A 17,180-nucleotide genomic window follows, 5' to 3' on the forward strand; every position below is an offset into this window, starting at 1 on the left:
TCTCTCTATTTTCCTTACTAACAGAATCCAATCTTATTTGCCCAGTAAATACCATACTTACTTTCCCAAAGTCTTTTGTCATATGACTCAAGTCTGGTTTTGAGTAACAGAAAAGTTAACTATAGTAGTTTAAACAAATAAGTGGTTTAATTATTTCCCATAACGAGAAGCCCAGGTGTGGGCTGTCCAGCGCTGGTAGTGTGGCTCAGTGAAGACATTAAGGACGCAGGCTCCTTCTTCCCCTTGTATCCAAAGTTAGCATGTGGCCTTCATTCCCATGATGACCAGAAGCCTGCTGCACTTCCTGGCATCATATGCAAGCTCCAGAGAGAGTGTTGCCAGATAAAATACAGTTTTCCCAGTAAAATTTGAGTTTTAGATAGACAATGAATACTTTTTAAGTATAAGTATGTCCCAAATATTGCATGGGACACACTTATACTAAAAATTCTTTGTTGTGTATATGAAATTCAAATTTACCTGGGAAAACAGAATTTTATTTGCTAAATCTGGCAACCCTATCCAGGAAGGAAGAAGAAGGGAAAATGAAGGGGCTTTCTTCTGCAGAGGCTTTATCCAGGAAGGGAATCTCTTACCAGGTTTTTTCTCCTATATCTCTTTAGCCAGAGATTGCTGAAGGGCATCTGGGGAAAGTGATTATTTTTAGTTGGCCACATTGCTGCCCTAAACAAAATCAGAGCAGAAAGGGGATGGACATCAGGCAGGTAGCTAGCAGTGTCCTCCACAGATGTCTTACACACTCCTCCCATATATCTCCCCGTTCTCTCCAAATAGTTACATCCAGAGGGGATATTCAAAATATTTAACAACCAGTATGGCGTTGACACAGACCAATCAGAATGGATACCTGACTACTGAGAATGGACACCAACCACAAACAGCAGCCATACCAGTGCATGTTGGTGGAATACCAACCCTGCTTATACCACAATTTTTGGTAAAATTAGCATTCATTTTCATTTATTGTGACTATATAAATATCGTTCACATTTGAGTTATGTAGTTTACCAGGATTACTTTTCCTTTCTTCAGACTCTTTATTCTTGATAGAATCTTGGTATCCTCTCACAATAGTCAAACACATCCAGATAATTGATGAGGTCAAGTTTTTTCTTGGAGATATCCTGTCCAGAGCCTGCTCTAAGATGCACCTGTTGCTCTCTGGGCTGCTGCTCCTAGGGCCTCCTTGTGCCAATCTTTTATGGTAAATGCCATTTCCCAGATGCCATATTTCTTTCTGAGATGCTCCTTCATCTTGCTGGAGTTCTTTCTTCAATCACTTCCTGAGAAAAGGTGCACAGGAGGTGAATTTTTGAGACATTTCATGTCTGAAAATGCCCTTATTTTACCCTCACATTTGACTGACAGCTTGGTTAGGACTGGAATTCTAGGTTGGAATTAATTTTTTTCTCACTTTTGGAGGCGTGACTCCATTGTTTTGTAGCTTCCATGGTGGCTATTCAGAAATCTGACAGAAGTTCTCATGTATGATTCTTTGCAGGTGACTTATTTTCTTATTCTGGAAGCTTTTAAAGTCTTGTCTTTATACGTAATATTCTAACCCTTCATGATAATGTGACTTGGAGTGGATTCTTTTTTAAAAATTCGTATTTCTGAGATCTCAGCAGGCCCTTTCAATCAGGAGATTCAAATCCTTCAGTTCTGGGCAGTGTTCTTGTGTCATTTCCTTGACAATTTCCTCTCTACCGTTTTTCCTGATCTCTCTTCCCGGATCTCCTGTTATTTGATGTTGGACCCCCTGGATTGATCTTTTGATTTCCTTGTCTTTTTCCTACTCTTTAAAAAAGTTCTTTGTGCTCTATTATCTGACATATTGTTTTCAACTTCATGTTCCAACTCTTTTATTGAAAATTTTCTTCTAACAAAGCTTTAATTTCCAAGAATTCTTTCTTATTCTTTAAAAGTTCGTTCCATGTTTATAACATTCTGCTTTTTTTTTTTTTTTGTCGTGAATACAGTATCTTTCCTTTTCTACTTGAAGATGTTAATTGCGTAGTTTTTTAATGCTCTTTGACTGTCTACATTGCTCCTGTTTCCTTGGACTTCCTCTTTTCCTGTTTGTTTTGGTCTCTCTCATCCTGGAGATTCCTGGCTGGCCATTATATTTGAGATGGAGCTGCCAAACAGCTGTTTGACAGGCTGGACTAGTTGAATGATAGACTCACAGTGGGCAGTTGGGTGGAGCCCTTGCCATTTTGTTAGAGGTCCCCAAAATGTCAGAATCTGTAAGTCCTGCAGTCTCCTGCTTGGAGTGCATAAGATTTGTTAGCGTTCTAGGAGCTGAGCAGGCAGAGGGCTGAGTAACTGCGTTTACTTAAATCTGCTTCCCCTCCCCGTGCCCCAGTGAAATGACTCCTTCTTGCCTTCAGCTATCCAGGGGCCTCTGGGTTGACCCCTCCATCTTCTGGGGTTGGGAGCACATTCTAGGAGACTGGAGCCTAGAAGAGAGATCTGGTGGTTTAATGGACTCCTTAGGGAGATATTCAACCAACTCACCTGTTTTCAGCCCTACGCTGTATCCTGGTCTTCAGAAGTACCTACTGGCTCCAATTTCCTCTTTTTCTACTTTTGAGAACCACTTTGTATGTTAGAGACTATCTAATCTTTGAAGGTCCAGATAAGACATTCTTAAAAAACTATCTGCTCCTGGTTTTTTATTTTTCTTTTCATTATAGAAAATTTTCAAACATAACAAAAATAGAAAAAATAATACTATGATCCTTTTGAACCTATAAACCAGCTTCAATAATTATCAATATCTGACTGATTGGGATGCCTTTCCCATAACCATTTCAATTAGTGGTTGTTAGTTAATTCAGGTTTTCTAGTTCTTTGAACATCAATTTTCATCATTTTTATTATTTTTCTAATAAAGTATCCATGTATTAGCCTTATGGCCAAGAGTTATAGTTCTAGAAACAGACTGTCTGGGGCCGGCCCCATGGCTTACTGGTTAAGTGCTCACGCTCTGCTGCTGGCGGCCCAGGTTCGGATCCCGGGCGCGCACCGACGCACCACTTCTCCGGCCATGCTGAGGCCGCGTCCCACATACAGCAACTAGAAGGATGTGCAGCTATGATGTACAACTATCTACTGGGGCTTTAAGGGGGAAAAATAAATAAATAAAATCTTTAAAAAAAAAAAAAAAAGAAACAGACTGTCTGGGTTTGAATCTCTGTTCCTCATTTGGGCAGTCAGTTAAGCTCTTGGTGCCTCAGTTTTCTCATCTGTAAAATGACAATAATAATGTTACTTATCTCATAGGGTGTTGAGCAGATTCAATTCAGTCACACATGCAGAGCATTTAAAATAGCACCTGGCACATTGCAACGGTAGCTATTATTATTATCTAAGTCATAATGTATTGGCATAAAGTTTTCCATGGCATTTGCTTAAAATTTTTAAATTCTCTACTGTATTTTTAGTTATGTCCCTTTTTCATTCATGTTGTTTACTTATGAATATTCTCTTTTCTTCTTGGTTAGTCTTGTATCTTTTGCCTATTTTAATAATCTTTTCAAATACGTGCCTTTTGGGTTTATTAACCATCTCGATGCTTGATTGTTTTCCATTTCTTTCTTTCTTTTTTTTTTTTTTTGATGAGGAAGATTAGCCCTGAGCTAACATCTGTAGCCAATCCTCCTCTTTTTGCTGAGGAAGATTGGCCCTGGGCTAACATCCATGCCCATCTTCCTCTACTTTATATGGGACGCCACCACAGCATGGCTCGATACGTGGTGCATGGGTCTGTGCCTGGGATCTGAACCTGTGAACCCTGGGCCGCTGAAGCGGAGCACAAGAACTTAACCACTATGCCACTGGGCCAGCCCCTATTTCATTATTTTTTGCTGTTATCTTTTATATTTATATCCTTCTACTTTCTTTGGATTTTCTCTCTTGTTCTTTTTCTAGGTTCTTTAGTTGAATGCTCATCACATTTATTTTCCTCCTTCTTTCCTCTCTCCCTCCCTCCTTCTTTCCTTCCAGTTCCCTCTAAGTGTGTTGCGTCCCACAAGTTTCAATATGTAGTAGTTGTAATTGTTGATTTCTAAATATTTAATCATTTCCATGTGGTTTCCTGTTAAATCCATGATTAGAAATTATTTTTACTTTCCAAATATATAAATAAATATATATTTACTATAGAAGTATGATACAAATGCTTTGAAATTCACTAGGGCTTTTCTGTGACCTAGAATATGTACTCTCTTTGAAATGTTCCATTTGTACTTGAAAAAGAGGTGTGTTCTCTATTAGTCAGGGATATATATATATATATATATGCACACATAAGTGTATATATTTGAGCCTCTTCAATTTGTTTGTACGTTCTTTTGCCTTAATTTTTTTTATCTGCATTAAGGTCTCCCACTATGGGTGTGGATTTGACCCTTTCTCTTTGAAATCCTACCTTTTTGTGTCGTATACATTTTGAGGCTGTGTTCATCTTTTACTTTATAGTCATGAAAATGGAGGAGGAGAGGGCTGGAGTAGGGACACTGGATCCCGCTAACTACAGGAGGAGATGTCAGGATCAGGAAGGTAAGGTCACCTTGAGAACTTGAGAATTCCTTGAATATCCTTATGTCCCTTTCCAGCTGGGGAATCTGGAGAGCTGGTCCCTTTCCCTGACTCACTCAGTGTCTGCTCTAGATCAGTGCGACCAGTCTTCACTGTGTCTTAAAGGGACCACGTGGTCAGGCTGGAGACATGAAACTGGCACTTTACTTATATGGATTAGGGCATGGCTTCCCCAACACAAAATTAAGCTCATCTAATTTTACAAGATCTACAAACCATACTAAATGCCAAACATCAGCATTTTATAGATTCTAAAAATGGCAGCTCAGTTAAAACCACTGCAAGAGGGTGTTGAGTAGAGGTATCTATTGCTCCAGAATTGCTGACTCAGAGGCCCTAAGTATCCTAAACTCTACAGAGGAGCAGCCACAGGGCTTATGAAGAGGCAACCAGACAGGCTTCTGCCCTGCCAGTACCCCAGCCCCACTTGGAGGGAGATACTAATCTCGCCGCCCTGCTGGATGCTCACTGAGCTGCGGAATGTGTAGAGACACTCCCAGCCTGTTGATGGAGAGAAATGCAGTGAGGAGTTCCTAGGAGAACTTCAATTGTCCTGATCCAAACTGTAAGATGTTCATGGTGAGAGGAGAGGTCCTGCAGAGCTAAGAAGGGAGGTTGGGGGAGGGCTAGTCATTCCCCACAGTTCACCAGATACATAGCAACACTGATGATTATGATGGAAGCCTGGAAAAAAATGGGACAAGTTAGATCCAGGGCAGACAGTAAAATATTTCCCTGACAGCCATCTTCTCTGACTTCTTTAATAAGGATATTCTTCATGTGTATAGCCCTTTACAATTTTCATAATCATGTTCCCATACACCATCCCATTCTGTCTTCTCAAAAACCAGAGAAAGGATTTTAATTTCCACATTACAGATGAGGACACTGAGTCCCAGAGAGGCAGATGTGCATGGCCATAGAGCAAGTGAAGAACTAGCCGGGGAGCACCCAGGGCTGCTGACTCTTGGAGGACTTTCTGACGTGTCAGCTGCTTCCCATTTCCATTCCTGGTAGAGAATAGGAACTCCTCATTGAAAGACCCAAGTATGCTAATCCCTCAGAGTAGAACTTCTTACCTCTAAATGTTGGTGTCCATGACTTACCTCGAATTACAGCTTGCTTAAGAGATGTAGTAGAGCAGGGGAAGTCACAACATGTTGGAGGAAGAAGTGAGAAGGAAGGAGGAGCACCAGTCATTCTGATACTGGTCCACTGGGAAGCGAGGCTGTGCTTCATAAAAATCTCCACCTCACATTCCTTGTTATACCCAAGAGAGACTGGGGGTCCAGAAGAGCAAGCAGTAGGGTGAGTAGGGGTGAGCTGGGGCTCTAAAGAGATTTGGACACTAATGTCCCAGTAATCTGACTCTCCAGTGCCTAGGAATGACTCACACAGACACTCAACATATCTCTAAGAGGCTTGGACATCCTTCTCCAAGGTTCAGCTTGATATGGTTTCTGTGTGATATCCACAGTCAATGAATGCCCAGGCATCTAATATCTGCATGTCAGTAATTTGAGCCAAGAGTCAGCCCTTCCTCTCCAGGGAAAAAAAATCAAGTAAATGTAGATCTTGGTGTAAGAACACAAAGTCTAACTTCCCATTCTGCCACAGTCTTTCAGCTTTCAGTTGCCATTCTTGGGCTTAAAAAAATAGTAATAAATGGGGCTGGCCCAGTGGTGTAGTGGTTAAGCTCGTGTGCTCCACTCTGGTGGCCCTGGGTTCACGGGTTCGGATCCTAGGCGTGGACCTACACCACTCACCAAGCCATGCTGTGGAGGCAACCCACATACAAAATAGAGGAAGATTGGCACAAATGTTAGCTCAGGGACAATCTTCCTCACCAAAAAAAAAAAAGTTAAAATTATCAAAATTTGTTGGGCAGCCTGCCCTTGGGAAAATATCACCCTGGAATTCCAGACTCAAATTTATTCTAAACCAGTGGTTCTTAAACAGTTTTAAAGTCCATTTAAGCAGAACAAAAGATCTTCCCACTCATTTACTCCACTCATTCTCATTTCTCTTCAGAAAGGAGAAAAAAAGAAAAGAAAACAAAGTGTAAAGGTCCAAAAGAGGAATAGCATTTAGTATTCAGCAGGTGGATGATTCAAGTTAGAGACTTGATATCAAAAAATTATAAATCAAAGATACTGTTGGGGTCAGTAGTCATCACTATGCATTGTAGAATTAACCAAAAGAAGTCCACCCAGAAACTAAACTAACAGAAATTTATAAAAGAAAGAGTTGTAACAATTAAAAATGACAACCAAGACTTCCAGTTTCCACTTTGACATGTAGAGAGCTTCAAAGTCATCACTCCCACCCTCACAACAATGAAAAAGCTGAACAACCTGAAAAAAGAATTATACACCATAACCAAATGAAATTTGTTCCAGGTATTCAAGGCTGGGTCACTGTGTGAAAATTGATTAATGTAACCCATCACATCAACAGGCTAAAAAAGAAAAATCACATGATCATATCAATAGATGCTGGAAAAGCATTTGGCAAAATCCACACCCATTCATAATAAACTCTCTGTAAACTAGGAATAGAGAGTAAACTTCCTCCACTTGATAAAGAACATCTATAAAAAAAATCACAGCTAACATTATACTTAATGGTGGGAAACTAGAAGCTTTCCCAGTAAGATCAGGAACAAGGCAAGGATGTCCCCTCTCACTGTTCCTTTCAATATTATATTGGAAATCCTAGCTGATGCAATAAGACAAGAAAAGGAAATAAAAGCTATGTAGATTGGGAAGGAAGAAATAAAACTATCTTTGTTTGCAGATGACATGATCATCTGTGTAGAAAACCCCAAAGAATCAACAACAACAACAAAAACTCCTGGAACTGATAAGCAATTATAGTAAGGTTTCAGCACACAAGATTAATATACAAAAGTTAATTGCTTTCCTATGTACTAGCAACTGGAATTTGAAACTAAAAACATATTGCCATTTGTATGAGCACAAAAAATACTTAGGCATAAATCTAACAAAATATATACAGGATCTTTATAAGAAAAACCATAAGACTGATGAAAGAAATCAAAGATCTAAGTAAATAGAGAGATATTCTATGTTCATGGATTGGAAGATTGAATATTGTTAAGATGTCAGTTCTCCCCAACTTGATCTAAGGATTCAACACAATCTCAATCAAGATCCCTGCAAGTTATTTTTTTTTTTTGGTTACTGATAAATTGATTTTAAAATTTATATAGAAAAACAGAAGACTGAGAATAGGCAGCACAATACTGAAGAAGAACAAATTGGAGGACTAACACTACTCCACTTCAAGACTTGCTATAAACCTACAATAATCAAGAGAGCATGATATTGGCAAAAGAATAGACAAGTTGATCAATGGAACAAAATAGAGAGCCCAGAAAAGAAACCATACAAATATAGCCAGTTGATCTTTGACAAAGAAGCAAAGGCAATTTAATGGAGGAAAGACAGTCTTTTCAACAAGTCTTGCTGGAACAAATAAATATTCATATGCAAAAAAATAAATAAATAAAAAGAAGAATCTAGACACAGCCCTTACACATTTTACAAAAATTAACTCAAAATAGATCTTAAACCTAAATGTAAAATGCAAAACTATAAAACTTCTAGAGGATAAAATAGGAGAAAATCTAGATGACCTTAGGTTTGGCAATGAGTTTTGAGATACATCAAAGTCATGACCCATGAAATAAATAATTGATAAGTTGCATTCTATTAAAATTAAAAACTTCTGCTCTGTGAAAGACACTGTTAAGACAAAGAAAAGGCAAGCCACAGACTAGAAGAAAATATTTCCAAAAGATATATCTGATAAAGGATGTATCCCAAAATATACAAAGAACTCAAGACTCAGCAATAAACAATCCAATTAAAACATGGGTAAAAGATCTGACAGACACCTCACCAAAGAAGATATACAGATGGTAAATAAGCATATGAAAATATGCTTGACATAATATCTCATTAAGGAATTGTAAATTAAAATAACAGTGAGATCAACTACACACCCATTACAATGGCTAAAATCCAAAAAACTGACAATACCAAATGCTGATGAGGATGCAACACAACAGGAATATGCATGCACTGCTGGTGGGAATGAAAATGGTATAACCACTTTGGAAGACAGTTTGGCAGATTCTTACAAAGCTAAACATAGTCTTACCATACAATTCAGCAATAATGCTCCTAAGTATTTACCCAATTGAGTTGAAAATTATGTCCACACAGAAAAGTGTACATGAATGTTTGTAGCTGCTCTATTAATAATCATCCAAAACTGGAAGCAGCCAAGATGTCCTTCAACAGAGGAACAGATAAACAAACCATGATACATCCATACAATGGAATATTATTCGGACATAAAAACAAAATGAGCTATCAAGCCACGAAAGATATGGAGAAAATTTAAATACATATTGCTAATTGAAAGAGCCAGTGTGAAAAATCTACATACTGTATGATTCTAATTATATGACATTTTGGAAAAGGCAAAATTATAGACAGTAAAAAGAGGTTCTACAGGAGGGAGGGGATGGATGAATAGGTGAAGCATAGGGAATTTTTAAGGTGGTAAAACTATTCTGTATGATACAGTAGTGGTAGATGCATGTCATTAAGCATTTGTCAAAGTCCGTAGAACTATACAACACTGAGTGAATCTTAATGTAAACTATAGACTATAGTTAATAATAATGTATCAATATTGGTCACTAATTGTAACAAATGTACCACACTAATGCAAATTATTAATAATAGGGAATGAGCCAGCCCTGATGGCCTAGTGGTTAAAGTTCAGCACACTCCACTTCGGTGGCCCAGGTTTGGTTCCTGGGCGTGGAACCACACCACTCATCTGTCAGTAGCCATGCTGTAGCAGTGGCTCACATAGAAGAACTAGAAGTTCTTACAACTAGAATATGCAACTATGTACTGGGGCTGTAGGGAGAAAAAGAAATAGGGGCTACTATTCATAGCAATAAATGCCTACATTAAGAAAAAAGAAAGAGCTCAAATAAATAGCCTATCTTTACACCTCAAGGAACTAGAAAAAGAACAAACTAAGCTCAAAGTTAGTAGAAAAAAGGAAATAACAAAGATCAGAGCAGAAATAAATGAAATAGAAATGAAAAAGACAATAGAAAAGATAAACAAAATAGACAAAGCTTTAGCTAGACTAACCAAGAAATAAAGAGAGAAGACTTAAATAAATAAAATTAGAAATGAAAGAGGAGACATTACAATCGATACCACACAAACACAAAGTATCATAAGAGATTATTATAAACAATTATATACCAACAAATTGGAAAACCTAGAAGAAATGGATAAATTCCTAGAAACATATAACTGACCAATTTCTTCTGATTCATGAAGAAACAGAAAATCCGAACAGATCAATTACTAGCAAGGAGATTGAGTCAGTAATCAGAAACCTCCCAGAGCCAGTCCTAATGGCCTAGTGGTTCAAGTTTGGCACACTCCACTTTGGTGGCCCGGGTTCAGTTCCTGGGCGCGGAGCCACACACCACTCATCTGTCAGTAGCCATGCTGTGGCAGCGGCTCACATAGAAGAACTAGAAGGACTTGCAACTAGAATATACGGCTATGTACTGGGGCTTCAGGGAGGAAAAAAAAAAGAGAGATAGGAAGCGTTAGCTCCAGGTGAATCTTTCCCAGCAAAACAAAACAAAACAAAAGCTCCCAACAAACAACAGTCCAGGACCAGATGACTTCACTGGCGAATTCTACCAAACATTTAAACAAGAATTAATACCAATGCTTCTCAAACTCTTTGAAAAAATAGAAGAAAAGGGAACACTTCCAAACTCATTTACTAGACCAGCATTACCCTGATACTAAAACCAGATCAGGGCACTCCAAGAAAAGAAAATTACAGGCCGATATGCCTGATGAGCAAAAATCTTAAAAAAAATTTTTTAGGAAACCAAATGCAACATTACATTAAAAGGATCATACACTATGATCAAGTAGGATTTATTTCAGGGATGCAAGCGTGGTTCAACATCAGCAAGTCAATCAATGTGATATATCTCATTAAAAGGATAAAAATCATGTGATTATCTCAATAGATGCAGAAAACCCATTTGACGAAATCCAGCATCCATTCACGATCAAAACTCTCAACAAACCAGGTATAAAGGGAACGCACCTCAACATAACAAAGGCCGTGTATGACAAGCCCACAGCTAACATCACACTCAATGGGGAAAAGCTGAAAGCTTTTCCTCTGAGATCAGGAACAAGAAAAGGATGCCCACTTTTGCTGCTTTTATTCAACAAAGTACTGGAAGTCCTAGCCAGAGCAATTAGTCAAGAAAAAGAAATAAAAGGCATCCAAATTGGAAAGGAAGAAGTAAACCTGTCTCTATTTGCAGATGACACGCTATTATATATAGAGAACCCTAAAGGCTCCACAAAAAACTGTTAGAACTAATAAAAAAATTCAGTAAAGCTGCAGGATACAAAATCAATATACAAAAATCAGTTGCATTTCTATACACTAATAACAAACTATCAGAAAGAGAAATTAAGAAAATAATCCCATTTACAATTGCAGCAAAAAGAATAAAACACCGGGCCGGCCCTGTGGCTTGGTGGTTAAGTGCGCGCGCTGCGATGCTGGCGGCCCGGGTTCGGATCCTGGGTGCGCATTGAGGCACCACTTCTCCGTTCATCCTGAGGCCGAGTCCCACATACAGCAACTAGAAGGATGTGCAGCTACGACACACAACTATCGACTGGGGCTTTGGGGGGAAAAAATAAAATAAATAAAATCTTTAAAAAAAAAAAAAAAAAAAAAAAAAAAAAAAAAGAATAAAACACCTAGGAATACATAAATTTAACCAAGGAGGTGAAAGACCTATACACTGAAAACTATAAGACATTGATGAAAGAAATTGAAGAAGACACAAATTAATAGAAAGATATTCCATGCTCATGGATTGGAAGAATTAATATTGTAAAAGTGTCCATACTACCCAAAGCAATCTTCAGATTCAATGCAATCCCTATCAAAATTTCAGTGGCATTTTTCACAGAAATAGAACAAATAATCCTAAAATTTGTATGAAACCATGAAAGACCCCAAATAGCCAAAGTAACCTTGAGAAAGAAGAACAAAGCTGGAGGCATCATGCTTCCTGATTTCAAATTGTATTACAAGCTATAGTAATCAAGACAGTGTGGTATAGGCATAAAAACAGACACATAGATCAATGGAACAGAATAGTGAGCCCAGAAATACACCCACACATATATGGTCAATTAATTTATGACAAAGGAGCCAAGAATATACAATAGGGAAAGGACTGTTTTTTCAATAAATTGTGATGGGAAAACTGGACAGCCACATGCAAAAGAATAAAACGGGACCACTATCTTACACCATAAACAAAAATCAACTCAAAATGGACAAAATGATCTTGAACATAAGACCTGAAACCATAAAACTAGAAGAAAACATAGGTGGTAAGGTCCTTGACATCAGTCTTGGCAATGATTTTTGGGGATTTGACACTAAAAGCAAAGGCAACAAAAGCAAAAGTCAACAAGTGGGACTACATCAAACCCAAGATCTTCTGCACAGCAAAGGAAACCATCAATAAAGTAAAAAGGCAACCTATGGAATCGGAGAAAATATTTGCAAATAACATATCTGATAAGGGGTTAATATTCAAAATATATAAAGAACTCATATGACTTAAGAGGAAAAAACCCCAAAAATCTGATTAAAAAATGGCGGAGGAACTGAATAGACATTTTTCCAAAGAAGACATAACAGATGGCCAACATGTACATGAAAAGATGCTCAACACCACTAATCATCAGGGAAATGCAAATCAAAACCACAATGAGCTATCACTTCACACCTGTTAGAATGGCTATTATCAAAAAGACAAGAAATAAGAAGTATTGGCGAGGATGTGGAGAAAGGGGAACACTTGTGCACTGTTGGTGGGAATGCAAATCGGTGCAGCCACTATGGAAAACAGTATGGAGGTTCCTCAAAAAATTAAAAATAGAACTACCATAGGATCCAGCAATTCACTTCTGGGCATTTATCCAAAGAAAATGAAAACATTAACTCAAAAAGATTTCTGCACCCCCATGTTCATTCCAGCATTATTTATAATAACCAAGACATGGAACCAGCCTAAGTGTCCATCAATGGATGCATAGATAAAGAAAATGTGGTATGTATATGTATACAATGGAATATTAGTCAGCCATGAAAAAGGAGGAAATCCTGCTATTTGCAACAACATAGATGGATCCTGAGGGCATTATGCTAAGTGAAAAAAGTCAGACAGAGAAAGGCAAATACTGTATGATCTTATTTACATGTAGACTCTAAAAAAACAAACTTATAGAAACAGAGAACAGATTAGTGGTTGCCAGAGGTGGGGGCTGTGGGGTGTGGGAAAATGGGTAGAGGTCATCGAAGGTACAAACTTCCAGTGATAAGATAAATAAGTCCTGAGGATGTAATGCACAGCATGGCGACTATAGTTAACAATCTGTATTATATATTTGAAAGTTGCTAAGAGAGTAGATTTTAAAAGTTCTCATCACAAGAAAAAAAATTATAACTATGTGATGTGATGGATGTTAACTTATTGTGGTAATGTTTTCACAATATATACATATATCAAATCACTATGTTGTACACTTTAAACTAATATGATGTTACGTGTCAATTATATCTAAATAAAAACAAAAATAGAGAAACTGTTTGTGGATGTGGGGTAGGGTGGCAGTAGGTACCTGGAACTCTAAGTACTATCAGCTCAATTATTCTGTAAATCTAAAACTGCACTAAAAAAAATCTATTAGTTGTTTTAAAAATTGTTGACCAACTCAAGACAACAGTGCTGAGAAACTGGTAGCAGAATGTCCTTCCTGAGAGCTAAGGGAATGCCAGCTGCCTTGTGCACAGACCTAGTCGAGGCTTTAGGTAGCAGTCAGGCTTCTTAGTGGAATTCTGAATTAAGGTTCTTGGTAACTCCAGTTCTTGAAAATTCCAGTTTACAAAACTAGCTTTGAGAAACCCTTAATAACTCACTTTTCTGATAAGTAGTTCATGTCATCCTTGGTTGTTAGTAAAAATGGCCCTCAATGGAAATGCATATGGCTTTCTCATAACAACCAAAGAGGGGGCTTGGGCATTTTAGACTAAATCTGTGGCCAACTGAGGCCTCTCTCCTGGACCATGTGTGAAAAGCCATATGTGGTCATTGCTGCTCTGGGCAAGCAAGAATGGGGAGATGGGAGTTCTGCTCATTCTAACAGAATTCTAACTATAGCACCGAGGACATCCCTTCCAGCAACTGTTGAGTGGTTCAGAAATGGAATTCTGTCAAACTCAAGCCTCGGGGCAGTGGCCTTGTCCAGGGATTCCATGTTTTCTGCTCTGCTTCGGTGGCCCCAGCTCTTGGTAACTGGATGATATTAAGGAGAAATGCCAATTTTCAGTAACTCTGGCTCCCCTCTCTTTTGTGCTGTGCCCACAGACTGCCGCTCCATCCACATTGGGCTTTCAGTCCCCAGTTACCCTCAGAGGAAAAGAGACCAGAAGGGACACCTTTCAGGCCTGCAAAAGGTCCGCTGGGGCCTGCAGCTGGACAAACCACAGCAGGAACTGACCAGTGCGGGAAGCAAGGGGAACAGCCGAGACAGCAGCATGAATCATGTCGGCAGGACCCGTGAGTTCTTGAGGGGTGCATTCTGGGGAGCCATCTGCTGGTGGGTCCAGATGGGGCGCGGCAGGGGGGGATTCTCTGGAGAAACATGAGTAACGCCCCACACGGCTCAGACCTCCCAGGCCCCCTCTGCTCTCCTGCCTTTGGGGACCAGCCTCCCTGCTCGGGGCCACCTTTACTCAGGCTGAGCCCCTGTCTCTCTCTGGTGACTTCAAGACCCCTGCTCTGATCCGTTCCCTGTTGATTTCATGGTTCAATTCTCAGAATTATTTCCCTCATTTCCAAATTCTTAGGGGCCACACGGCCGTTGCCCTAAGAACCGATAATGAACATGGCTGTCTGGCATGAGGCATTGTGCTCAGAAAATGGAATTCCTTACTATATTACCTCCACACTCTCTCCTCACCTGAGCTGGAAGGAACAGTACAGAATCCCCTGGGTGCCCCACATGGGAGCTCACAGACCCGTGGGAAGCTGTCTCCCAAGTCAATAAAGCCCTGAGGCTTTCCTCTGCTGTTGCAGAAATCTGCTCTGGGCTGATTAAAAAATCAGTCTTTTGTTCCTTCCTGTGGAAAGAAAAGTATCAGTCTTAAGAGGAGTGAAAAGACAGGAATCCTTAGAGCACAACTGTGACAGTTCATTCTTTTGAGACTTGGCTGTTTCTAGGGACATGATTTCACCCCCAGCATATCCCAGATCTGCCTAATAAATAGTATTTGATTGGTTTCTTTTATATATATCCACTGTCTTGCACAAGGCAAAATTAGTTATTTTACCATCTAAACCTTCAAAGGAATGTCAGAGGCAGGAACAGTGTTTTAGTGTCCCTGTAGGAGGATGCCTGACATACATGCTCCCAAAGGCCATCTAAGCCACCCTCAACCCTGCAGCCACCCTGAACAACTGCTGTGATTGGCACCAAGTCTACCAAGGCCTGTGGCTTTCCCAGAGTAAATGTGTCTATGTGGGAGATGGGTTAATGGGGAGTCCTGTGGAGGTGTCCAGTGTAAGAGATGAGCACTGATTTAAATATGCATGTGCACACACACACACACACACACATGCATGCATATGCATGTGCACATATGCATGCTGAGGCGTAGGAACATCGAGGACCCAGAGGTGAGCCTGGTGGGAAGACCTCCTGCTCCCCATCGTGGATCTGGATGCCTCCCATTCACTCTCTGGGGCATTTCCGGTCACCCCACACCCCCCACCTCTCCCGCATTCAGGGATGAAGTTACCCTTTGAAAGTCAAGCCTGCTGGGTCCCTCCTGAGCCAGAAAAGAAGCAAGTGGTTTAGAATTGGTGCTCTCTACTCAAAGGGTTTGGAGGAGGCCCAATAAGCTGTATTTATTGATGCCACCTGGTGCGTCACAGAAGTAGTCATGAATGGTGGATTTTACGATGTTTTGGTGGTTTCTGCTTCAGTTAAAGGGACATTGGTTTTAACTGGAAACCAAGGGGGAGAGAATGTAGAATCTTTTGATACATTTGTACATCTGGTACATTCCCTTCACAGTCTGCCGTTCCCATACCATGTGTGTTACTGGCTTGTCCCTGGCTTGACTGTGGAACAGGGAAGAGAGAATGGGAGAGCCTAGAAGGACAGGAAATTTCCAGCTGTGTCTTTCAAGCTAGAGTAAAGTAAGAATCCCTTTTAAAGGGAAAACAAATTCTTGTGGACCCATGAAAATGCATTTGTACGTTTGCAGAGCCCCAGGGGGCCATAAATCCTAGTTTGAGAAACACTATCTTAATTAACTAAAGTTTTATTCCAAAAAAAACTCTTTCAATTTCAAATTATAAGAACAGCAAAATTTTTCCCTTATACCTGATAAAAGAAATCTTTTTAAGATTATCATCAAAATGAAAACACAAAATTAAATTCAAGTAGATCTCACCTATTCCTAAGAATGCATTCCAGACCCCAGTTCCAGACGCACTGGCTTAAGGGAGTCACAAAGCTTGCTAGCAAGTCAACAGCCACAGTGATTTTTCTGTGGCCTGTGGGGCTAGCTTGTTCCTGCCATTCTCCACGGGTGGTAGAGGTTCATCCCTCAATCATTCACTTCTTCCAGGCCAAATGGATGTGTGTTGCAAGTATAAACTGTACTCCACTGCATCACAGGGTCAGTGACAATCACCTGCAGAGGGGAAAACAAAACAGGGCAGAATCATTTTACCTGCAGCATCTAGATAATTGTCTGAATCTCCCCCTTTTCTTTGCTGTAGGGCACCTGACCACATGTGTTTTCCCTCTCTGAGTGTCCTGCCTATTCTGTGAATCCATCCAGACAGCCCAGGCAGGGGGTCCAGCTGGCCTGGCCACATAGCCCCAGTGGGAAACCCCACTACAGAGGAGGGGGATCATACAGAATGTGGGGGGCCTGGGCCGGGTTAGGGAGGCTAGATGTGGCTGGGCCTGAGTGTAAGGCAGGCTATGCAGAGGAAGGATTGACAGGAGACCCCTTCAGTTCCTGCTTCATGGAATAATGGCAAAGATCCAGCAAGACAATGTATGTGAAGGAGCTTTGTACCTGTGAAATAGTAGTTCATTATAATTTTGTTAACTAAAGGAATAGTATTAATAAAAGGGAGATATTACTATCCCCATCTTCAGATTGGGGAATCAAGGTTCAAAGAGATGTAGTGTGATGTAGCTATAATCAGTGAAGCTGGGATTTGAAAACAGCTCTGTTGACTCCAAAGGCTGTGCACGCCCCTTACACCACACTGATGCCCTTTCTAAGACATCATTGTTCAATCACCACATTGAACCCGGGCTGAGAATTACATCCTTCCAAGCAGCCAA

At 39.9% G+C, this 17,180-nt stretch overlaps 1 protein-coding gene across 1 annotated transcript in view; it reads left to right on the forward strand.

Annotated features, from left to right (window-relative positions):
- The window catches only part of SLC4A5 (solute carrier family 4 member 5), a 108,829-nt gene that overhangs the window by 13,245 nt on the left and 78,404 nt on the right, over positions 1 to 17,180 (forward strand). Inside the window, exons 4-5 of the mRNA XM_087436553.1 lie at positions 4,504 to 4,584; positions 14,177 to 14,368. Of these exons, the coding sequence (XP_087292679.1) occupies positions 4,506 to 4,584; positions 14,177 to 14,368 (271 nt within the window). The 5' untranslated portion in view covers positions 4,504 to 4,505. The remainder of the gene's footprint in view (positions 1 to 4,503; positions 4,585 to 14,176; positions 14,369 to 17,180) is intronic.

The sequence above is a fragment of the Ceratotherium simum genome, chromosome 11 (assembly GCF_057802395.1).
Source record: "Ceratotherium simum simum isolate JZ-2026a chromosome 11, ASM5780239v1, whole genome shotgun sequence".
Taxonomy (NCBI): Eukaryota; Metazoa; Chordata; class Mammalia; order Perissodactyla; family Rhinocerotidae; genus Ceratotherium; species Ceratotherium simum.